The sequence below is a fragment of the Anomaloglossus baeobatrachus genome, chromosome 2 (assembly GCF_048569485.1).
Source record: "Anomaloglossus baeobatrachus isolate aAnoBae1 chromosome 2, aAnoBae1.hap1, whole genome shotgun sequence".
Taxonomy (NCBI): domain Eukaryota; kingdom Metazoa; phylum Chordata; class Amphibia; order Anura; family Aromobatidae; genus Anomaloglossus; species Anomaloglossus baeobatrachus.
The window spans coordinates 472904230-472929185 of record NC_134354.1 but is presented as its reverse complement, the minus strand read 5'-3'; the positions used below and the strand labels follow the sequence as shown (position 1 = coordinate 472929185).

Here is a 24956-nt window from a genome sequence, read left to right as displayed (position 1 = left end):
ATCACAGCCACTGTAATGTTCCAGCCATTGAAAATGGCTGTAACATTGAAATCCAGCCATGATCAGTGCAGCTGTAGCACCGATCATTGGCTGGAACTGGGTGACCTCAGTTTCACCCGCCCCCAGCTCTGATTGGAGAGACCGGTCTTGTGACCGATCTGTCCAATCACTGTGGATATGGGGCCAGAGACCGCCCCCTCAGCTTCACTCAGGAATCTGTGGGTGGAAGCCGAGAACGATCGGTAAATTATTACCTTTCACCCGCCGCCACTGCCCCCACCACCCATTACTACAGGATGGGGACATTACTATAGAATAGGGACAAGGTGGGCACATGTCTATAGAATAGGGACAAGGTGGGCACATGACTATAGGATGGGGACAAGGTGGGCACATGTCTATAGGATGGGGACAAGGTGGGCACATGTCTATAGGATGGGGACAAGGTGGGCACATGTCTATAGGATGGGGACAAGGTGGGCACATGTCTATAGGATGGGGACAAGGTGGGCACATGTCTATAGGATGGGGACAAGGTGGGCACATGACTATAGGATGGGGACAAGGTGGGCACATGTCTATAGGATGGGGACAAGGTGGGCACATGTCTATAGGATGGGGACAAGGTGGGCACATGTCTATAGGATGGGGACAAGGTGGGCACATGTCTATAGGATGGGGACAAGGTGGGCACATGTCTATAGAATAGGGACAAGGTGGGCACATGTCTATAGAATAGGGACAAGGTGGGCACATGTCTATAGAATAGGGACAAGGTGGGCACATGTCTATAGGATGGGGACAAGGTGGGCACATGTCTATAGGATGGGGACAAGGTGGGCACATGTCTATAGGATGGGGACAAGGTGGGCACATGTCTATAGGATGGGGACAAGGTGGGCACATGTCTATAGGATGGGGACAAGGTGGGCACATGTCTATAGGATGGGGACAAGGTGGGCACATGTCTATAGGATGGGGACAAGGTGGGCACATGTCTATAGGATGGGGACAAGGTGGGCACATGTCTATAGGATGGGGACAAGGTGGGCACATGTCTATAGGATGGGGACAAGGTGGGCACATGTCTATAGGATGGGGACAAGGTGGGCACATGACTATAGGATGGGGACAAGGTGGGCACATGACTATAGGATGGGGGACAAGGTAGGCACATGTCTATAGGATGGGGACAAGGTGGGCACATGACTATAGCATGGAGACAAGGTGGGCACATGTCTATAGGATGGAGACAAGGTGGGCACATGACTACAGGATGGGGACATTACTAAAAGATGGGGACATTACAAGGATGGGCATAATACTATTGGATGGGGACATTACTATAGAATAGGGACAAGGCTGGGGTCATTACTATAGGATGGGGACAAGGTGGGCACATTACTATAGGATAGGGAACATTACTAAAAGATGTTGGCCAAAATTTCTATATAGTGATAATTGTAACACTATTAGTTACAAGAAAGGGATAAAATTAAAAAAAAAAAAAAAAAAAATAAGGCATGACTTTTTTTTAACAAATTTTTTTTTTTTAGATTTAACCAAAGAATGTGCATATTTGTTATAATAAACAAGTGAAAAATGTTGAAAATCAGTCATCCAAAAGGTGTGTAAAAAAATATATATGGTACCAATAAAAATGTCTTTTTGTCCTGCAAAGAATGCAGCCCCCCAAATTTCTTTTTCCCTCGGTGCGGCCCATACACCCAGCCAAGTTTGAGACCCCTGACGTAATAGCTGTGTGCACAGCTCCACACACATCAGTGGTTGGCAGACAGGAGGACATTGCAATGATGCAGGGGAACGGCTCCATACAGGTCAGTGGCACTGCTGCTGACAGACAGGAACACGAGAGATACTGCAGGAGTGAGGAAAGGTGAGTATAAACGTTTTTTTTTTTTCTGTGCCACAGGATGGAGGTATATAGCAGGATGGGGGTATTTAGCAGGATGGGGGTATTTAGCAGGATGAGGGACATATATACAAGGATGGGGATCATATACAAGGCAGGAGGATCATTATCAGGATAGGGTACCTTAGTTAGAGATTTTGGGGACATTACCCCCATGATAGTGTCAGCAGCAGATCCTCGCCCCATAACAGTGTGTCATGACCACACTTTTTGCTTAAAATTTTATTTTCCTATTTTCCTCCTCTAAAACCAGGGTGCGTCTTATGGTCCGAAAAATAAGGTAGTTATCATCAAGAACCCTGACCTCAAATACCATTTGTCACCTATTCACTGCTGGGAGACAATTAATGCAGTGGTAGAGCCCATATATGACCACAGGTCTTCTGTAATGAGAACACAATTGATGGCTATCCCAGAGACAATACATTACCAGTTCAATGCCTAAGCGATAAATGGCATTTGTGGGCTAAAGCGTTTACCTAAGTGCAGTCACCTTACCGGGCCCAGGCGTCTTTTTGCTCCTCGCTGAATGGTTTAACAGCGTGCACAACCTTTCCCTCTGAAAGTAACATATCGGCGTAGCGGACCATGCAATGAATCCACAGGCTGCCATCAGCAGTAACACCAACCACATGCTTCTCCTTCAATGCGTCAATGTGAGGACCTTCTCCTAACACAGGCATGCCATTTAAATTCAACAGCAAGCTGGAAAAGAATGGAAACACATCAATTGTGCAAATTTTCAAGGCATACTGCTTCAATTTATTGTCCTTTTATGCAAAAGCCAAATAACCCGCTGAACTACTGAAAGGTAGAGATTTTTGATTATTACTGACTGCACAGTGATTCCCAAAATGTCTAAAAAAAATTGTATAGACACACAAAAAAAGTAGTAGGGAGCCTTAAAGTATGAAGACCGCATAAATGGGGAAAAATGTAGCAAAAAATTAGGCTGGTAATGTGTGAGAACAGTAAAAGCAAGTCACTCACTCACCTAAAAAAGGCATCCGCTACAAGTGATCGTGCTTTGTCATCCAATGGCACAGACAGACGAGCTACTGTTTCTGGAATTTTGGAGACTGATTTTTTTGCTTCGAAAAATGCATGGAATAATATAAATCTGCATAAAATAAAATGTGAATCACAGGGTAAGGTACGTACTCATCCACAACAACAGGTAATATCTGTTTTAGGCCGGGGCCACACGGGGACTAATGCGATCTTCGCATGACACTCAGCTCACGCTGGCAGCACAGCTGCGGGGGGCGGGCAGGCACTGAGGAGGGGTGGGCCGGCGCTGCAGAGGGGAGGGAGGGATTTATTTCCCTCTCTCCTCCGTAGCCGGCTATTGCTATTCTCGCTCTGCACTCGCAGTACACTGGTGTACTGCGAGTGCAGTGCAATTTTTCTCTCGCCCCATAGACTTGAATGGGTGCGAGAGAATCTAGGATCGCATTACAGTCGCAGCATGCTGCGATTGTTTTCTCGGTCCGATTAGGGCTGAGAAAATAATTGCTCATAGGTGCTGGCACATAGAGTAATATTGGTCCGAGTGTAATGCAATGTTTTATCGCACTCCACTCACACCGATTTTCATGCCATGGGTCTTAGGCCTTATAGACTTACCGAGCAATGTCCATCACTAGGCTCTCATCTGTCTTCACCTGAGCATTGTCAATGATGCTGACAAGTCGAGGGATAATCCACTTCCTCAGTCTAAAAAGGAAATGGTCATTTCTGAGAAAGGAAGAAAAAAATATAGCGAGGTTAAATCAATATCAGAAGAAATTTGGAAAGTTAAGTAATTTAGACTTTTTGAAATAAAATTAAGATCATATTAAAATGAAAGTTTCCATTAAGTGACAGCTCTGGCTTTAAGGCTAATTTTGTTTTTCTTTTTAGATGGCAAAAAGTAGAAATGAGAACACAGATAAAGACAGCCTTAATAGGGGTGGTCCACTATTCATCATTAGTGACCACATTGATGTAAAGCTTATATAGAAGGCTTTCCTCAAATACCTTGTGTAGAAAATTCTGACTGAGTGGCGCTATTGTGGTCCACTCATCCCCATCATGTGACCCCCGGGCTCCGTGATCCGGTGATGTCACGTCAACTTCCAGTTGACCAGACATCACCGAGGCCGGCCCCAGTCTCCCTGAGTGACTGAGCTGTGGGCGGAGTTTTACAGTTTGTCACAGCCCAGCTTTAACCCCTTCACGACCTTTGACGGATCTAGCCGTCATGGTGCCCTGGTACTTAAAGACCCATGACGGCTAGATCCGTCATGGCGGAATCGCGGCACCAGAGCACCGGGCACCGCGATCGGTTTTAAAAAACTGTAGATTCGGGAAGGAGAGGACTTGTACCTGACCTCAGGAGGGGTGGTGTCTCCTTCCCGGACCTACGGAGGCTGTGATTGGCTGAACGGCGTTCGTCAGCCAATCACAGCCAGTGTTATGTTTCAGCCATTCAAAATGGCTGAAGCATTGAAATCCAGCCATGTCAGTGCAGCTGCAGCACTGGCCATTGGCTGGAGCTCAGTGAGCTTTACTGCACCCGCCCCCAGCTCTGATTGGAGAGATCGGCCTTGTGACCGATTTCTCCAAGCAGCACCGTGTCTCTGGAACCGGGTGAGCTCGCTGTAGGAGATCGCTCTCCTTAGCTTCTCCCTCCGTGGAATCTGAGGAGAGCGATCCCTGCAGGCGCCCATCTGTGAGTCACAGCCCCCGATCCACCGCTGCCCTGCTCCATGTGCTTCGCCCCTGCTCTCCCACTGCGCCCCTGCATGTGACGCCGCTACTCAGCAGTAAGAACAAGCGGCGTCAGATGCAGGGGGTGGCGCAGCAGGAGGAGAGCGTCACGGCGGCCGCTGCACTCTCCCCATCAGCCGCTCCACCGCCCCAGCATCTGCCGTCCCCTCTCCCCATCAGTCACTGCTGTCGCCCCATCTGCTGCTCCACCGCCCAGCATCTGCCGTCCCCTCTCCCCATCAGTCACTGCTGTCGCCCCATCTGCTGCTCCACCGCCCCAGCATCTGCCGTCCCCTCTCCCCATCAGTCACTGCTGTCGCCCCATCTGCTGCTCCACCGCCCAGCATCTGCCGTCCCCTCTCCCCATCAGTCACTGCTGTCGCCCCATCTGCTGCTCCACCGCCCCAGCATCTGCCGTCCCCTCTCCCCATCAGTCACTGCTGTCGCCCCATCTGCTGCTCCACCGCCCCAGCATCTGCCGTCCCCTCTCCCCATCAGTCACTGCTGTCGCCCCATCTGCTGCTCCACCGCCCAGCATCTGCCGTCCCCTCTCCCCATCAGTCACTGCTGTCGCCCCATCTGCTGCTCCACCGCCCAGCATCTGCCGTCCCTTCTCCCCATCAGTCACTGCTGTCGCCCCATCTGCTGCTCCACCGCCCAGCATCTGCCGTCCCCTCTCCCCATCAGTCACTGCTGTCGCCCCATCTGCTGCTCCACCGCCCAGCATCTGCCGCTCCCCTCTCCCCATCAGTCACTGCTCTCGCCCCATCTGCTGCTCCACCGCCCAGCATCTGCCGCTCCCCTCTCCCCATCAGTCACTGCTCTCGCCCCATCTGCTGCTCCACCGTCCCAGCATCTGCCGCTCCCCTCTCCCCATCAGTCACTGCTCTCGCCCCATCTGCTGCTCCACCGTCCCAGCATCTGCCGCTCCCCTCTCCCCATCAGTCACTGCTCTCGCCCCATCTGCTGCTCCACCGCCCAGCATCTGCCGCTCCCCTCTCCCCATCAGTCACTGCTCTCGCCCCATCTGCTGCTCCACCGCCCAGCATCTGCCGTCCCCTCTCCCCATCAGTCACTGCTGTCGCCCCATCTGCTGCTCCACCGCCCCAGCATCTGCCGTCCCCTCTCCCCATCAGTCACTGCTGTCGCCCCATCTGCTGCTCCACCGCCCAGCATCTGCCGTCCCCTCTCCCCATCAGTCACTGCTGTCGCCCCATCTGCTGCTCCACCGCCCAGCATCTGCCGTCCCCTCTCCCCATCAGTCACTGCTGTCGCCCCATCTGCTGCTCCACCGCCCCAGCATCTGCCGCTCCCCTCTCCCCATCAGTCACTGCTCTCGCCCCATCTGCTGCTCCACCGCCCCAGCATCTGCCGCTCCCCTCTCCCCATCAGTCACTGCTCTCGCCCCATCTGCTGCTCCACCGCCCAGCATCTGCCGCTCCCCTCTCCCCATCAGTCACTGCTCTCGCCCCATCTGCTGCTCCACCGCCCAGCATCTGCCGCTCCCCTCTCCCCATCAGTCACTGCTCTCTCCCCATCTGCCGCTCCACCGCCCCAGCATCTGCCGCTCCACCGCCCCTGCATCAGCCACCTCACTCCCCCATCAGCCTCTGCGCCCCTGCATCTGCCACCTCATTCCCCAATCAGCCTCTGCGCCCTTGCATCTGCCACCTCACTCCCCCATCAGCCTCTGCCCCCTCCCTTATCTGCTGCCTGCTCTCTCTCATCCCCTTAATCCTCTGCCCCCTCTTCCCCCCTCCCGGATCTGCTGCAATCCTGCTGCCTAGATCCATTCTGTAAGGTAGCTATCCCCAATCTCACCTCCCACTCCCCTTCCACCCTTCCCCTCGCCCCCCCTTCCTCCGCCACTCCTGCATCCGTTGTGCCCGCACCCATCCTCAACCGCTCCTCCATCCGCCACGCCCTCCCATCCTCCGACGTGCCCCCTCACCAATCCTCCGCCGTGGCCCCTCACCCATCCTCCGCCGCTCCTGCATCCGTTGCGCCCTCTTCTATCCTCCATCCATCTTTTTTCCATCCCACCTAGTACCCCCCCTTTTTGCAGTACATCTGTGCGTTCGTCCTAATTTTTTTTTCTGTAAACTAAGAAAGAAATACAAATAAACTTAGTTTAGGGCCAGTAAAATTATACTGTAGTAATCATCAACTACAGTATTTTTTACTGAATATTGTAAGGGTCAGCCCAGTGCCACACATGAGAGCGATGCTCGAGTCTCACACCGCATCATCCGGCACGGTCGCTCTCTTCCAGACAGGAGTGTGCGGCTGTGCCGCGTGATGCGTTACGAGATTCGTGCATTGCTCTCACGTGTGGCACTTGCCTTAGTGTCAGTTGCAGGTGCATATATATTTTTTTTTTTACTGACGTCTCTATTTTTTATTATGCCAAACTAATATTTCTTTGTATTGGGGGGGGGGGGGGTCTAGTTTCCAACATGGGGTCACATGTGGGGGAGCTCCACTGTTTGGGGACATCAGGGGATCTCCAAACGCGACATGGTGCGGCTAACGATTCCAGCTAATTTTCCATTTAAAAAGTCAAATGACGCTCCTTCCCTCTGGAGTTCTGCCGTGCGCCCAAACAGTGTTTTTCTGCCACATATGAGGTATCAGCGTACTCAGAACAAATTGCCCAACAAATTTTGCAGTCCACTTTATCCTGTTACCCCTGTACAAATTAAAAAATGGAGCCTAAAATAACATTTTGTGGAAAAAAAAAGTACTTTTTTGTTTTTATGCCTCAATGTATGAAGCACGTGAGGGTTCAAAGTGCTCATTACCCATGTAGATTTATGCCATGGGGGTTTAGTTTCCAAAATGAGGTCACTTGTGGGGGAGCTCCATTGTTTAGGCACCTCAGGGGGTCTCCAAACGCAACATGGCGTACGCTAATAATTCCAACCAATTTTGCTGTGAAATGGCGCTCCTTCTCTTCTGAGCCCCGCTGTGTGCCCAGACAATTACTTTCCACCACATATGAGGTACCTGTGTACTCAGGAGAAATTGCACAATACATTGTATGGTGCATTTTTTCCTGATACCCTTGTGGAAAAAAAAGCTACCTGGTTGAAATAACAATTTCATGGTAAAAAAAAAATATATATATTTTCACGGCTGAACGTTCTTAACTTTTGTGAAGCCTCCAGGGGTTCAAAGTGTTCAGTAAACATCTAGATAAATTCAATGAGGGGTCTAGTTTCCAAAATGGGGTCACTTGTGGGGGAGCTCCATTGTTTAGGCACCTCAGGGGGTCTCCAAACACAACATGGCATCCACTAACGATTCCAGACAATTTTGCGTTTGAAAAGTCAATTGTCGCACCTTGCCTTCCGAGCCCTGCTGTGCGCCCAAACATTTGATTTCCACCACATATGAGGTATCTGTGTACTCAGGAGAAAATGCACAATACATTTTATGTTGCAATTTTTCCTGATACCCTTGTGAAAAAAAAAGCTACCTGGTTGAAGTAACAATTTCGTGGTAATTTTTTTTTTTTTTTTATTTTCATTGCTCAAAGTTATTAACATTTGTGAAGCCCCCAGAGGTTCAAAGTGCTCAATAAACATCTAGATAAATTCCATGAGGGGTCTAGTTTCCAAAATGGGGTCACTTGTGGGGGAGCTCCATTGTTTAGGAACCTCAGGGGGTCTCCAAACGCAACATCACATCTGCTAATTATTCCAGACAATTTTGCTTTCAAAAATTCAAATGATGCTCCTTCTCTTCCGAGCCTTGCCGTGCGCCAAAACAATTGATTTCCCCCACATATGAGATATCGGTGTACTCAGGAGAAATTGCACAATTAATTTTATGGTGCATTTTTCCTGATACCCTTGTGAAAATGCTACATTTTATGGCTAAAGTAACATTTTTGTGTAAAAAAGTAAAATTTTCATTTTTTCCTTCCACATTGCTTTGGTTGCTGTAAAGCTCCTAAAGGGTTAATAAACTTCTTAGATGTGGTTTTGAGCAGTGTGAGGAGTGCAGATTTTAGAATGGGGTCACTTTTGGGTATTTTCTGTCACCTCGGCCTCTCAAAGTCACTCCAAATGTGATGTGGTACCTAAAATATTTTTTTTGTAAATTTTGTTGGAAAAATGAAAAATTGCTGATGAACTTTGACCCCTTCTAACTTCCTAACGGAAAAAAATTTTGTTTCGAAAATTGCGCTGGTGTAAAGTAGACAAGTGGGAAATGTTACGTAGTAACTATTTTGTGTGACATATCTCACAGATTTATGGGCATAAAATTTCAAATTTTGAAAATTGCGAAATTTTCAAAATGTTCGCCAAATTTCCAAACTTTTCACACATAAACTCAAAAAATATCGGCCTAAATTTACCATTGACATGAAGTGCAATATGTCACGAAAAGAAGGGAATTTTGTTACTTACCGTAAATTCCTTTTCTTCTAGCTCCTATTGGGAGACCCAGACGATTGGGTGTATAGCACTGCCTCCGGAGGCCACACAAAGCAATTACACTAAAAAGTGTAAGGCCCCTCCCCTTCTGGCTATACACCCCCAGTGGGATCACTGGCTCACCAGTTTTAGTGCAAAAGCAAGAAGGAGGAAAGCCAATAACTGGTTTAAACAAATTCACTCCGACGTAACGTCGGAGAACTGAAAACCATTCAACATGAACAACATGTGTACCCGAAAAACAACCAAAAATCCCGAAGGACAACAGGGCGGGTGCTGGGTCTCCCAATAGGAGCTAGAAGAAAAGGAATTTACGGTAAGTAACAAAATTCCCTTCTTCTTCGGCGCTCCATTGGGAGACCCAGACGATTGGGACGTCCAAAAGCTGTCCCTGGGTGGGTAAAGAAATACCTCATGTTAGAGTTGCAAGACAGCCCTCCCCTACGGGGAGGCAACTGCCGCCTGCAGGACTCTTCTACCTAGGCTGGCGTCCGCCGAAGCATAGGTATGCACCTGATAATGTTTGGTGAAAGTGTGCAGACTCGACCAGGTAGCTGCCTGGCACACCTGTTGAGCCGTAGCCTGGTGTCGTAGTGCCCAGGACGCACCCACGGCTCTGGTAGAATGGGCCTTCAGCCCTGATGGAACCGGAAGCCCAGCAGAACGGTAGGCTTCAAGAATTGGTGCTTTGATCCATCGAGCCAGGGTGGCCTTGGAAGCCTGCGACCCTTTGCGCTTACCAGCGACAAGGACAAAGAGTGCATCCGAACGGCGCAGGGGCGCCGTGCGGGAAATGTAGATTCTGAGTGCTCTCACCAGATCTAACAAATGTAAATCCTTCTCATAGCGATGAACTGCATGAGGACAAAAAGAAGGCAAAGAGATATCCTGATTAAGATGAAACGAGGATACCACCTTCGGGAGAAACTCCTGAATGGGTCGCAGCACTACCTTGTCCTGGTGGAAGACCAGGAAGGGAGCCTTGGATGACAGCGCTGCTAGCTCAGACACTCTCCGAAGAGATGTGATCGCTGCCAAAAAAGCCACTTTCTGTGATAGTCTAGAAAGTGAAACCTCCCTCAGAGGCTCGAAGGGCGGCTTCTGGAGGGCAACCAGTACCCTGTTCAGATCCCATGGATCTAACGGCCGCTTGTACGGGGGTACGATATGACAAACCCCCTGCAGGAACGTGCGTACCTTAGAAAGTCGTGCTAGACGCTTCTGAAAAAAGACGGATAGCGCCGAGACTTGCCCTTTAAGGGAGCCGAGCGACAAACCTTTTTCTAACCCAGATTGCAGGAAAGAAAGAAAAGTAGGCAATGCAAATGGCCAGGGAGACACTCCCTGAGCAGAGCACCAGGATAAGAATATCCTCCACGTTCTGTGGTAGATCTTAGCGGACGTGGGCTTCCTAGCCTGTCTCATGGTGGCAACGACCCCTTGGGATAATCCTGAAGACGCTAGGATCCAGGACTCAATGGCCACACAGTCAGGTTCAGGGCCGCAGAATTCCGATGGAAAAACGGCCCTTGGGACAGCAAGTCTGGTCGGTCTGGTAGTGCCCACGGTTGGCCGACCGTGAGATGCCACAGATCCGGATACCACGCCCTCCGTGGCCAGTCTGGGGCGACGAGTATGACGCGGCTGCAGTCGGATCTGATCTTGCGTAGCACCCTGGGCAAGAGTGCCAGAGGTGGAAACACATAAGGGAGCCGGAACTGCGACCAATCTTGCACTAAGGCGTCTGCCGCCAGAGCTCTGTGATCGCGAGACCGTGCCATGAAGGTTGGGACCTTGTTGTTGTGCCGGGACGCCATTAAGTCGACGTCCGGCCTTCCCCAGCGGCGACAGATTTCCTGAAACACGTCCGGGTGAAGGGACCATTCCCCTGCGTCCATGCCCTGGCGACTGAGGAAGTCTGCTTCCCAGTTTTCTACGCCGGGGATGTGAACTGCGGATATGGTGGAGGCCGTGGCTTCCACCCACATCAGAATCCGCCGGACTTCCTGGAAGGCTTGCCGACTGCGTGTCCCCCCTTGGTGGTTGATGTATGCCACCGCTGTGGAGTTGTCCGACTGAATTCGGATCTGCCTTCCTTCCAGCCACTGCTGGAAGGCTAGTAGGGCAAGATACACTGCTCTGATTTCCAGAACATTGATCTGAAGGGTGGACTCCTGCTGGGTCCACGTACCCTGAGCCCTGTGATGGAGAAAAACTGCTCCCCACCCTGACAGACTCGCGTCTGTCGTGACCACCGCCCAGGACGGTGGTAGGAAGGATCTTCCCTGTGATAATGAGGTGGGAAGAAGCCACCACTGCAGAGAGTCCTTGGCCGTCTGGGAAAGGGAGACTTTCCTGTCCAGGGATGTTGACTTCCCGTCCCATTGGCGGAGAATGTCCCATTGAAGTGGGCGCAGATGAAACTGCGCAAACGGAACCGCCTCCATTGCCGCCACCATCTTCCCGAGGAAGTGCATGAGGCGTCTTAAGGAGTGCGACTGACTTTGAAGGAGAGCCTGCACCCCCGTCTGTAGTGACCGCTGCTTGTCCAGCGGAAGCTTCACTATCGCTGAGAGAGTATGAAACTCCATGCCAAGATACGTCAGTGATTGGGTCGGTAACAGATTTGACTTTGAGAAGTTGATGATCCACCCGAACGTCTGGAGAGTCTCCAGTGCAACGTTCAGGCTGAGTTGGCATGCCTCCTGAGAGGGTGCCTTGACAAGTAGATCGTCCAAGTAAGGGATCACAGAATGTCCCTGAGAGTGCAAGACTGCTACCACTGCCGCCATGACCTTGGTGAACACCCGTGGGGCTGTCGCCAGACCAAATGGCAGAGCTACGAACTGAAGATGGTCGTCTCCTATCACGAAGCGTAGAAAGCGTTGGTGCTCTGTAGCAATCGGCACGTGGAGATAAGCATCTTTGATGTCTATTGATGCTAGGAAATCTCCTTGAGACATTGAGGCAATGACTGAGCGGAGGGATTCCATCCGGAACCGCCTGGCGTTCACATGCTTGTTGAGCAGTTTTAGGTCCAGAACAGGACGGAATGAGCCGTCCTTTTTTGGCACCACAAAGAGATTGGAGTAAAAACCTTGTCCTTGTTCCCGAAGAGGAACAGGGACCACCACTCCTTCTGCTCTTAGAGAATGCACCGCCTGCAGAAGGGCATCTGCTCGGTCGGGATGTGGGGAAGTTCTGAAGAACCGAGGCGGAGGACGAGAACTGAACTCTATCCTGTACCCGTGAGACAAAATGTCTGTTACCCACTGGTCTTTGACCTGTGGCAGCCAAATGTCGCAAAAGCGGGAGAGCCTGCCACCGACCGAGGATGCGGAGGGAGGCGGCCGAAAGTCATGAGGCAGCCGCCTTGGAAGCAGTACCTCCGGCTGCTTTCTTGGGGCGTGAGTGAGACCGCCAGGAATCAGAGCTCCTTTGCTCTTTCTGAGTCCCTTTGGACGAGGAGAATTGGGACTTGCCCGAGCCTCGAAAGGACCGAAACTTTGACTGCCACTTCCTCTGTTGAGGTTTGGTTGATCTGGGCTGGGGTAAGGAAGAGTCCTTACCTTTGGACTGTTTAATGATTTCCGCCAATTGCTCACCAAACAGTCTGTCTCCAGATAGTGGCAAGCTGGTTAAACATTTTTTAGAAGCAGAATCTGCTTTCCATTCTTTTAACCACAAGGCTCTGCGCAAAACTACAGAGTTGGCGGATGCCATTGAGGTACGGCTCGTAGATTCTAGTACCGCATTGATGGCGTAGGTCGCAAACGCAGACATTTGCGTAGTTAGGGACGCCACTTGCGGCACTGCTGGACGTATGAGAGAGTCCACCTGTGCCAGACCAGCTGAAATAGCTTGGAGCGCCCACACGGCCGCGAATGCTGGAGCAAACGACGCGCCAATAGCTTCATAGACAGATTTCAACCAAAGGTCCATCTGTCTGTCATTGGCATCTTTAAGTGAAGCCCCATCCTCCACTGCAACTATGGATCTAGCTGCAAGCCTGGATATTGGAGGGTCCACTTTTGGACACTGGGTCCAGCGCTTGACCACGTCAGGGGGAAAGGGATAACGTGTATCCTTAAGACGTTTGGAAAAACGCTTGTCCGGATAAGCATGGTGTTTCTGGATTGATTCTCTGAAGTCAGAGTGGTCCAGAAAAGTACTCAATTTACGCTTGGGATACAGGAAATGGAATTTCTCCTGCTGGGCAGCTGCCTCCTCAGCTGAAGGGGCTGGTGGAGAAATATCCAACAGCCTATTGATGGCCGCTATAAGGTAGTTTACCATGGCGTCACCATCTGGCGTATCCAAATTGAGTGCGGTGTCAGGACCAGACTCCTGATCACCCACCTCTGTCTCATCATATAGAGACCCTTCTCGCTGAGACCCTGACCCGCGTGACGACGTGGAGGGTCTCTCCCAGCGAGCTCTCTTAGGCGGCCTGGGACTGTCATCAGAATCAGAGCCCTCAGCCTGTGATGCCTGGGACCCCCTCGAAGTACGGATTAGTTCCAACTGAGGGGGACCTGGGAACATAGCCACAGCAGAGTCCATGGTCTGAGCCACTGGCCTGGACTGCAAGGTCTCCAGGATTTTTGTCATAGTCACAGACATTTTATCAGCAAAGACTGCAAATTCTGTCCCCGTCACCGGGGCAGGGTTCACAGGCCACCATATGCTCTGGCTGACGAAGTGCCACTGGGACTGAACATTGCACACAATGAGGGTCGTTGGAGACTGCTGGTAGATTAGCCCCACATGCTGTACAAGCAGAGTATACAGCCCGTGCCTTGGCACCCTTGCGTTTTGTGGATGACATGTTGCTGTCTCCTCAGAGCAATATAGGGGTATACAGCCAAGAAGCGACCGTACAGTGCAGTATGTATATATATATATATATATATATATATATATATATATATATATATATATATATATATATATATATATATATATATATATATATATATATATATATATATATATATATATATATATATATATATATATATATATCTGGTACAGGAAAAAGTACACCAATACACACTGTGGCACTAGTGGGGCCAGCACTAATGTGCTGCTTACCGCCCGCTAAACGCGGGTGTGTGGTCGCCAGAAATCCCTAGTCTGGGTCTCCCAGAGCCTGTGTCCGTCCTCCAGCCAGACTGCATGCAGGAATGGCTGCCGGCGTCCTGTGGAGGGGGGGGCGGGCCCTGGGCGTGCTCAGACCAAAAGCGGGAAACCTGCGTCCCACTGTGCCTAGTGAGAGGGCTGGAGCATGTAAATAAGGCTCCAGCCCTCGGCGCTGACGATTGCACAGCGTCTGTCCCATTCCCTGATTGACAGGGAGGGGGCGGGAACGAAGCGGAGCTAGGCCGCAAAAGCCGGGGACTAAATTTATAAGCGCCGCCGCCGTAAAAGCGCGGTCGGCGCTAAGTCCCCGGCGCACTACAAGTCCCAGCCGCGCCGCCGCTCCGAGAGTGGCCGGCGCGGTAGTTCCCAGCACATGAATCCACACAGCTAAGCTGCTGTGATCCAAGCCCAGCGTGGAGCGCTACTGTCCCCGGCGCACTAACACACCCAGCAAGTCTGGCGTGGCGTGTGCGTGCCTGTCTGTACGGGGACACAGAGTACCTGAAAGTTGCAGGGCCTTGTCCCTGAACGGTACCCCCGGCTCCTTATCCAGCAGGTTCAATGGGTCTGTGGACGGAGCCCGGCCTCAGGGCTTGGAGGCCGGTAAGATCCCACTTCCTCAGAGCCCCTCAGGGGGATGGGGAAGGAAAGCAGCATGTGGGCTCCAGCCTCTGTACCCGCAATGGGTACCTCAACCTTACAAACCACAAGTGGGGTGAGAAGGGAGCATGCTGGGGGCCCTAGTATGGGCCCTCTTTTCTTCCATCCGATATAGTCAGCAGCTACTGCTGACTAAACAGTGGAGCTATGCGTGGATGTCTGACCTCCTTCGCACAAAGCAGAAAACTGGTGAGCCAGTGATCCCACTGGGGGTGTATAGCCAGAAGGGGAGGGGCCTTACACTTTTTAGTGTAATTGCTTTGTGTGGCCTCCGGAGGCAGTGCTATACACCCAATCGTCTGGGTCTCCCAATGGAGCGCCGAAGAAAACAATCTCAGAATCGCCAGGATCCGTTGAAGCGTTCCAGAGTTATAACCTGTCAAAGTGACACTGGTCAGAATTGCAAAAAATGGCCGGGTCTTTAAGGTGAAAACAGGCTGGGGGCTGAAGGGGTTAAAGGGCATCCGACAGTAGGATCAATCCTCCTAAGCCTCTATATGGGCCTGTAGGGCATAGGAAGCTGAATAAAATGATACCTTGATATCTGCAATCTTAAAAGGGAAGGTGTCGTTTCAAAAAAAAAAAAAAAAAAATTCAATAACTGAAAAATTGTAGAGTATTATGGTTTTGTTTAAATATTATTTGTTTTTAATTGAGCAAAATATAAAAAAAAAATTAAAAAGTTTGATATTTTCCACTGTTAAACACTAGGGGGAGCAGCTGCTGAAATCCTACAGAAATCCCACTGTAGAAATAGCCTGAATTACAGCTGCAGTAAAGTGGGCAGAATCTGCTCAACTTTGTGTGATGTCACCTCCCCCTCCCAATCTGGGTGTTTCCATAGGGATAAGGGAAGATGAAATGTAGGGACACAGTGCGAAGACATTTTGCTGGTGACCACAAATGTCTAAAGTGTCACCAAGGACATCAGGCAGTATCACACAGGATAGGAATAGATACACAGCTCAGCAGACAGTAGCACACAGGATAGGATTAGATACACAGCTCAGCACACAGTATCACACAGGATAAGATTAGATACACAGCTCAGCAGACAGTATCACACGATAGGATTAGATACCCAGCTATGCAGACAGTATAACACAGGAGAGAATTAGATACACAGCATAGCAGACAGTATCACACAGGATAGGATTATATACAGCTCAGCAGACAGTATCACACAGGATAGAATAAGATACATGGCTCAGCAGACGGAATCACACAGGAGAGGATAAGATACTCGGCTCAGCAGACAGTATCACACAGGCGAGGATTAGATACACAGCTCAGTAGACAATATCACATAGGATAGGATTAGATACACAGCTCAACAGACAGTATGACACAGGATAGGATTAGATATAGCAAATCACACAGAAAAGGATTAGATAAGTAGACAGTATCACACAGGAGAGGATTAGATACACAGCTCAGCAGACAATATCCCATAGGATAGGATTAGATACACAGCTCTGCAGGGGGGTCATTGGAGACTGTAGCAGCGGCGGCGGGGGGAGGGATGCTGGTACTCACGCAATGCTCTGCATGCACGCCCGCTGCAGCAAGCAGAGCAGGGGTGGGGGGGGGAGCGTCATTGAAGACTGTAGCAGCGGCGGCAGAGGGAGTGGCGTCTGTACTCACACAGGGCAAACAGGTGACAGGGGGAAAGTGCAGTACATAGCATAGCTGTGAGCTGCACGAACATGGTGTTGATCTCCTCCCTCTGCTGTGATTTGGACAGCCCAGGGGGCGTGTCCAGGTCACAGCAGGGAGCTGTTCTGTATTACGTATAGAGTCGGAGTCCGACCAACAGAGTGAATGTACAGGGGGCTGCCATAAAAGGAGGTGAGTAACTGTAGTTACAAACACCAAATCCATGATGGCAGCCCCCAGTGCTTCAGTAAAACAAGAATTAAATAAAAACTAAGTAGTGATTTTAATTTTCTATTAAAAATACTTTATTTCATAATCACTATGAATACAAAAATAAAAAACGAGGCACCTTGACTTTAAATCTTATTTCTGAGAAAAAGAGAATTTTGTTTACTTACCGTAAATTCTTTTTCTTATAGTTCCGTAATGGGAGACCCAGACCATGGGTGTTTAGCTTCTACCTCTGGAGGACACACAAAGTACTACACTTAAAAGTGTAGCTCCTCCCCCTGAGCTTATACACCCCCTGGTGAGCAGACCCATCCAGTTTAGTGCAAAAGCTGAAGGAGAATAGCCACCCACAAGTAGGACAGAGCAATAGCCGGAACAACCGGAAACTCTGTCCACGACAACAGCCGGTGATAACACGCGAAACAAGAAAAGTGCCAACAGGCAACAGGGAGGGAGCTGGGTCTCCCATTACGGAACTATAAGAAAAAGAATTTACGGTAAGTAAACAAAATTCTCTTTTTCTTAATCGTTCCTATGGGAGACCCAGACCATGGGACGTCTCAAAGCAGTCCATGGGTGGGAAATAAACAGAAAAACTAAGAAGTAGGCAGAACCTAACTTCACAAATGGGCGACAGCCGCCTGAAGGATGCGTCTGCCCAAGCTCGCATCTGCCGAAGCATGAGCATGCACTTGGTAGTGCTTCGAAAAGGTATGTAGGCTAGTCCAAGTGGCAGCCTGACAGACTTGTTGAGCCGTAGCCTGGTGCCTGAAAGCCCAAGAGGCACCAACAGCTCTGGTCGAATGTGCCTTGATCCCCGGCAGGGGAGGCACCTGAGAACTCTGGTAGGCGTCCGAAATGGTCGATCTGATCCAACGGGCTAAGGTCGGCTTAGAAGCAGAGAGACCCTTGCGCCGACCTGTGGTTAGCACAAAAAGAGAGGTGCACCGCCTAATAGAAGCGGTGCGGGACACATAGATCCAGAGCGCCCGCACCAGATCCAGAGTATGCAGCGCTTTTTCAAAGCGATGAACAGGAGCCGGACAAAAGGAAGGTAGGGTAATGTCCTGGTTAAGGTGGAAAAGGAGAGACCACCTTAGGAAGAAAGTCTGGAGTCGGACGGAGAACCACCTTGTCTTGATGAAAAACTAAAAAAGGTGACTTTGAAGAGAGCGCAGCCAAATCAGAGACTCTCCTGAGGGAAGTTATGGCCACCAGAAAGACCACTTTCTGAGAAAGACGATGCAAAGAGACCTCCCTAAGAGGCTCAAAGGGGGGTTTCTGCAAAACCATGAGAACCAAATTAAGGTCCCAGGGATCCAAGGGCCGCCGGTAAGGCGGAATGATGTGAGACGCGCCTTGCATGAAGGTGCGGACCTGAGCCAGCCGAGCGAGACGCCGCTGGAACAGTACTGACAGAGCCGAGACTTGTCCCTTGAGAGAGTTGAGGGACAGTCCTAGCTGCAGACCGGACTGTAGAAAAGACAGAAGGGTCGGCAAGGAGAATGGCCAAGGAGGATGGTCAGTAGAGCGACACCATGACAGGAACATTTTCCAAGTCCTGTGATAGATCTTAGCGGAGGAAGACTTACGGGCCCGAGTCATAGTGGAGATGACTTCAGGGGGAATACCAGAAGTCGTCAAAATCAAGGACTCAAGAGCCACGCCGTCAATTTGAGAGCCGCAGAATTCAGGCGTAAAAACGGCCCTTGTGAGAGCAGGTCTGGACGATCCGGGAGATGCCATGGCATCTCTACGGACAGATGGAGCAGGTCTGGATACCAAGCTCGCCTGGGCCAGTCCGGTGCAATGAGGATGACTCGACAGCCCTCCATTCTGATCTTGCGCAGAACTCTGGGCAAGAGAGCTAGAGGGGGAAACACGTAGGACAGACAAAACTGGGACCAGTCTTGAACCAGTGCGTCCGCGGCGAATGCCTGAGGGTCGTGGGAGCGAGCCACGTAAACGGGAACCCTGTTGTTGAGACGGGATGCCATTAGATCCACGTCCGGAGTGCCCCATTTGCGGCAGATTGACTGGAACACTGCCGGGTGCAGGGACCACTCGCCACCGTCCACGGTTTGACGGCTGAGATAATCTGCCTCCCAGTTTTCCACGCCTGGGATGTGGACTGCGGATATGGTGGACTTTGAGTCCTCCGTCCATTGAAGGATGCGTTGTACCTCCAACATTGCCAGGCGGCTGCGTGTCCCGCCTTGGTGATTGATGTAGGCAACCGCTGTCGCGTTGTCTGACTGGACTCGAATGTGCCTGCCCGCCAACAGGTGGTGAAAAGCTAGGAGAGCTAGAAGCACGGCTCTGGTTTCCAGCACATTGATTGGAAGGGCTGACTCGGACGGAGTCCAAGTGCCCTGCGCTCTGTGGTGGAGATATACCGCTCCCCAGCCGGATAGACTGGCATCCGTGGTGAGAATCACCCAGGACAGGGCCAGGAAGGAGCGCCCCTGGAACAGGGAGAGAGGCCGAAGCCACCACTGAAGAGAGCTCCTGGTTTGTGGCGACAGAGCCACTAACCTGTGTAAGGAGGAAGGCTGCTTGTCCCAACAGCGGAGAATGTCCAGCTGCAGGGGGCGCAGATGGAACTGGGCAAAGGGAACAGCCTCCATGGACGCCACCATTTGACCCAGCACCTGCATCAACCGCCTGAGGGTATAACGGCGGGGCCTCAGCAGAGAGCGCACCGCTAGCTGAAGGGACTGCTGTTTGACTAAGGGCAACTTCACAAGTGCCGACAAGGTCTCGAACTGCATCCCTAGGTACGTTAGACTCTGGGTCGGAGTCAGAGTGGATTTGGGCAGATTGACCAGCCACCCGAATTGAGCCAGAGTGGAGAGAGTGAGCGAGACACTCCGCTGACAATCTGCGCTGGATGAAGCCTTGACTAGAAGGTCGTCCAGGTAAGGAATTACTGCCAACCCCTGGAGGTGCAGAACTGCAATCACTGCTGCCATGACCTTGGTGAATACCCGAGGGGCGGTGGCCAACCCGAAGGGAAGAGCCACGAATTGGAAATGATCTTCTCCTACTGCAAAACGTAGCCAACGCTGGTGAGACACTGCAATTGGCACATGCAGATAGGCATCTCTGATGTCGATGGATGCCAGGAAATCCCCTTGGGACATAGAGGCAATGACTGATCGCAGAGACTCCATGCGAAAAGGCCGCACCTGAACATGCTTGTTGAGAAGCTTCAGATCCAGGATGGGCCGGAAGGTACTGTCCTTTTTGGGAACTAGGAAGAGATTTGAGTAGAAACCTCTGAACCGTTCCCGAGCGGGAACCGGTACAATCACTCCATTGGCCCGCAAGGCTGCCACGGCCTGTGAGAAGGCGGCGGCCTTGGAACAGGGAGGAGTTGAGAGAAAAAAAATCTGTTTGGCAGACTGGAAGAGAATTCTATCCTGTAGCCGTGGGAGATGATATCTCTCACCCACTGATCGGAGACGTGTTGAAACCAAGCGTCGCCAAAGTGGGAGAGCCTGCCACCGACTAAGGACGTCGCTGGAGCGGACAGATAGTCACGAGGAGGCTGCCTTGGTGGCAGCAGCTCCTGCGGTCTTCTGTGGACGCGCTTTAGGGCGCCAGTTGGATTTCTGGTCCTTGGCTGAGTTAGCGGACGAGGCCGAGGGCTTAGAGGACGACCAGTTGGAGGAACGAAAGGAGCGAAACCTCGACTGATTCCTACCCTGGGCAGGTTTCCTGGCTTTGGTTTGTGGCATGGAAGTACTCTTCCCGCCAGTAGCTTCCTTAATAATTTCATCCAGCTGTTCTCCGAACAGCCGGGACCCAGCAAAAGGGAGCCCAGCAAGGTACTTCTTTGAAGAAGCATCTGCCTTCCACTCTCGAAGCCACAAGATCCTGCGGATAGCGAGGTAATTAGCCGAAGCCACCGCAGTGCGGTGAGAAGCCTCCAGCATGGCAGACATGGCATAGGATGAAAAGGCCAAAGCTTGGGAAGTTAAGGCATCCATTTCGGGCATAGATTCCCTAGTGAGGGAATGCATCTCCTCTAGAGAAGCAGAGATGGCTTTGAGAGCCCACACTGCTGCAAAAGTCGGAGAAAACGCGGCCCCCGCCGCTTCATATACGGATTTGGCCAGAAGGTCAATCTGGCGGTCAGTGGAATCCTTAAGGGAAGTGCCATCAGCCACCGACACAACGGTCCGGGCTGCGAGCCTAGACACCGGAGGGTCTACCTTTAGGGAGTGAGCCCACTCCTTGACCACCTCAGGTGGAAAGGGGAAACGGTCATCAGAACCATGCTTGGGGAAGCGTTTGTCAGGACAGGCCCTGGGTTTGGTCACAGCGGCCTGCAAACTGGAGTGGTTAAAGAACACACTCTTTGCTCTCTTAGGCGAGGTAAACTGGTGCTTTTCTGCCATAGAGGGTTGCTCCTCTGGTACTGGCATATTGAGATCCAGTACAGAATTAATAGAAGCAATCAAGTCACTAAGATCTTAGTCACTTTCGGACAGATCAATGGGGTACATGGAGTTAGCCTCTGAGCCCCCTGTAAAGGCATCCTCCTCATCCTGCGAGTCAGCTCTGGAATCAGAGCCACTGGAGGAGGAGGGAGAGGGAACCCTGCGTCTCTTCTCAGGAGGACGGGGTCTGGGCCCTGATGATGAATCCTCTGTGAGCTCCTGTCCTGAAAGAGCCCTAGCAGCAGAGGCACCCTGTGAAGGGGGCTGATGCATACTCAGCAAGGTCTTGGACAGAAGTCCCATGGACTCAGCAAAGGACTGGGAGATAGACCTAGAAAAGGATTCTACCCAAGCCGGGGGATCAGCCACAGAAGCAGGAGCAGCCTGAGAGACCACTGGGGGTGAGACTCCAGGCTGTGGCACCAAGTTAGAGCAGGCATCACAAAGTGGATAGGTGCTCGGTTCAGGCAGCAGGAGCTTACATACAGTGCATACTGAATAAAGCTTTGGGGCCTTGCTCCTCGTGTGAGACATGCTGCTGGAGTGGGGGCTCTGCCAGAGAATGACCCCCAGAGAGTATATACAGACGGTCCACAACCGGAGACCGGTTGTGGCTTACCAGACCGCTGTGTTGTGCAGAGCGGTGTTGTGTGCCCTCCAGATCCCGAAGCCCGGACCTCCAAGCACAGCACCTCAGCAGGGATGCTGCAGACCAGCGCTGCAAAGACTGAATGCAGAGAGAACGCTGAGAAAATGGCCGCCGGAGCGAAGAGAGGGGGCGGGACTTGCTTGAGGAGCGGGATCTGGAGGGCCATAGAGACCTACAGGGGAGGGGACACACACTGCAGTGGGGAGTGTCCCTCCCCTGTACAGAACGGCCGCCGGGAGGAGCAGAGACTGTCCCTCTGCATGAGTGACATGCGAGGGCAGTGAAACCGAAACTAGGCCTCCGGCGAAGCCGGGGCCTAAATTTGAGCGGCGCGGCCGACGCGCAGGCACCATCGGCGCGGTTCTCAGGCAACAGCTAGAGAACCCGCCGGAAATGTCAGTAAATGCAATAAACACACTCTCCCCCAACAATAAAGTACAGGGACCCCGAAATATAAACGTCTCAGGTACTTAGCTTCTAAGACGCAGGGCCAGGTCCCTGGGGATGAGTGCTCCTGTCCAGCAGGGTCCTGAAGGGCTGCGGATGGAGACCGGTCTCCTGCCAAGCATGGAGACCGTGCTGGCTCCCACTTCAAGCCAGAGCCCAGGAGGGATGGTGAAGGAGCACGGCATGTAAGGCTCCAGCCTAGGAATCAACCTTAACAACACCGCTGACACAGTGGGGTGAGAAGGGACATGCCGGGGGTCCAGACGTGGACCCAAACTCTTCATCTCGTTCCAAAAGGAAAAAAATCATATGAGAATGCATGTGTGGATGTATGCCTCCTGAACACAAAGCGATAAACTGGCTGGGTCTGCTCACCAAAGGGTGTATAAGCTCAGGGGGAGGAGCTACACTTTTAAGTGTAGTACTTTGTGTGTCCTCTAGAGGTAGAAGCTAAACACCCATGGTCTGGGTCTCTCATAGGAACGATGAAGAAATCCATGTTTTTCTTATATGTAATGAGCTGTTCCAGGCTATGGGCCGGACACTGATCTACACGAGAATCTGCCTCAGGAGCTCATTTTTAATAAAAGGAGGCATTACCAGTGTGAGACATATAACTATCAGAGGACAGTAGACCTTTGTCTCCTTACAAACACATTTGCTGCAGCTCTCATAGCTCTGCTGTATTGCAACAATATTGTAACCCTGTCAGCCTGTGAGATGGAGGCTGAAGCGGAGAGGAACCTGCAGATGTGTCAGTCATCATCTGCAGCAAGATCAAGAGAGCGGCAGTCACATATCTTACTGGTAACACGTCCTACTTATAAGCAGCTCTGGTGGCTGAGTTATCTTCCAGGCAGTATCAACCCCATTACCTGGAAAAGGTAATTTAACATAAGAAAAATGTGATTTTCTTTGGAATAAGACATTGGATTGCAGATATCAAGGTATCATTTTAGTCAGCTTTCTACAACCTACATGCACATATAGATGGCTTAGGCTAGTTTCACACATCCGGCTATTCTCCGGTTTGCCGGATTCGGCGGACTCCAGTACAGTGTGATACAGTACAATGGCGGTGCAACAACTTCCAGATCACATGCTCTGGTCACATGCTGTCATCTGACCATAGCTTGTTGCGCTAACATTGTACTGTATACACTGTACTGGAGTGCGCCGTATCCGGCGAAAAGCCGGATGTGTGAAACTAGCCTTAGGTGTGGTGATCCTACTGACAGATTTTCAACTGCACCGACTCATTGATGCCCATGAGGTTGCGGAATTTAGATTAGTAGACCCTAGGCCAGTCCATACATCATGGATGTGTGAACGTAACATCATAGTAAACAATTTGTCAAATACTTTTGCAACCGCTGAATCTCTCAGGTCATATATGTATCATGAGGAGTCAAGGTTTCCACAATTAAAACTAAAACACCACCACCTCTCACTCACTTGTTTGGTTGCTCTTGGTTTTCCCTCTGTCTCTTGGTGGTGAAATTCAGACAGGAATCGATGTCTGGCATAAGAAACATGCTCTTCAGCCAGTCTATATATTTCTTCAGAGCAGCTGGTTGTACATGTCTCATCACCTTCCATGTGCTGGGCACCACTGGGCAGCCTTGGTTAGTCAGTGAGGAGAAGCCGATAAGAACTGTGCATTGCCTCTCGGGATCATCACAGTTTTCCAAAAAAGCGTCAACATAAGTTTCCATCTCTGGTGCAAATTTAAAGCGATCTGCAGGCTGTATGCGGGAAAAAAAGTATGGCTCATTCAAAAGGACGGCCGGCAGCTGCAAAATGTTATGTTTTAATCACATTACATTGCGTTTTGGATTATAGCGTGGTGTCACCTAGTCTCTTAATCAGAATTTGAAATGTTAGCGTGCATGCTAGTATCAGGAGGACACAGATATGGTTCAATACTGCAGAGGGGCACAGGAGCCCTGACATTTACTCTCATAAGCCACTTTAGGCCTGTAGCCCATGAGAAGATGGATGTACGACTCAAGGACATCACCAATTATCTAATTAAATATATTTCTAAAGGAGCTATTGACATGAATTCATCACCACAGTTCTTTAACAACCCTTTCAATATAAACAGGAAAAGAAATCAAACCATAAATTAAATTATGTATAATAATGAAAAATGACATAGGCAAAAAGTATGGAACACATGAAGAAAAAGAGAATGTAAAAAGTCATGAAGATAAAAATGTACCAGTAATTAAAAAGAAATCCTTCCACTCAATGAAAAATTATATCAGTTGGTTCAATTAATTGCCTATAAAAAGGTGTCTCATTACCAAGGTGCCACACAAGAAACATCTCATGATGGATAAAACCAATGAGCTGTCTAAGGACCTTCGCAACCTTATTGTTGCAAAACATACTGATGGCACTGGTAACAGAATAAAAATTCTAAAAGGTTCCAGTGAGCACTGTTGGGGCTATAATCCAGAAGTGGAAAAAGAAGGGAATTTTGTTTACTTACCGTAAATTCCTTTTCTTCTAGCTCCTATTGGGAGACCCAGACAATTGGGTGTATAGCTTCTGCCTCCGGAGGCCACACAAAGTATTACACTTTAAAAAGTGTA

The 24956-nt window shown here is 50.6% G+C and overlaps 1 protein-coding gene across 1 annotated transcript in view; it reads right to left on the bottom strand.

Moving 5' to 3' along the window:
• The window catches only part of MYBBP1A (MYB binding protein 1a), a 225258-nt gene that overhangs the window by 132617 nt on the left and 67685 nt on the right, over positions 1 to 24956 (bottom strand). Inside the window, exons 9-12 of the mRNA XM_075336367.1 lie at positions 23812 to 24101; positions 3560 to 3670; positions 2928 to 3053; positions 2432 to 2638 (exon numbers count right to left, since the gene is read on the bottom strand). Of these exons, the coding sequence (XP_075192482.1) occupies positions 2432 to 2638; positions 2928 to 3053; positions 3560 to 3670; positions 23812 to 24101 (734 nt within the window). The remainder of the gene's footprint in view (positions 1 to 2431; positions 2639 to 2927; positions 3054 to 3559; positions 3671 to 23811; positions 24102 to 24956) is intronic.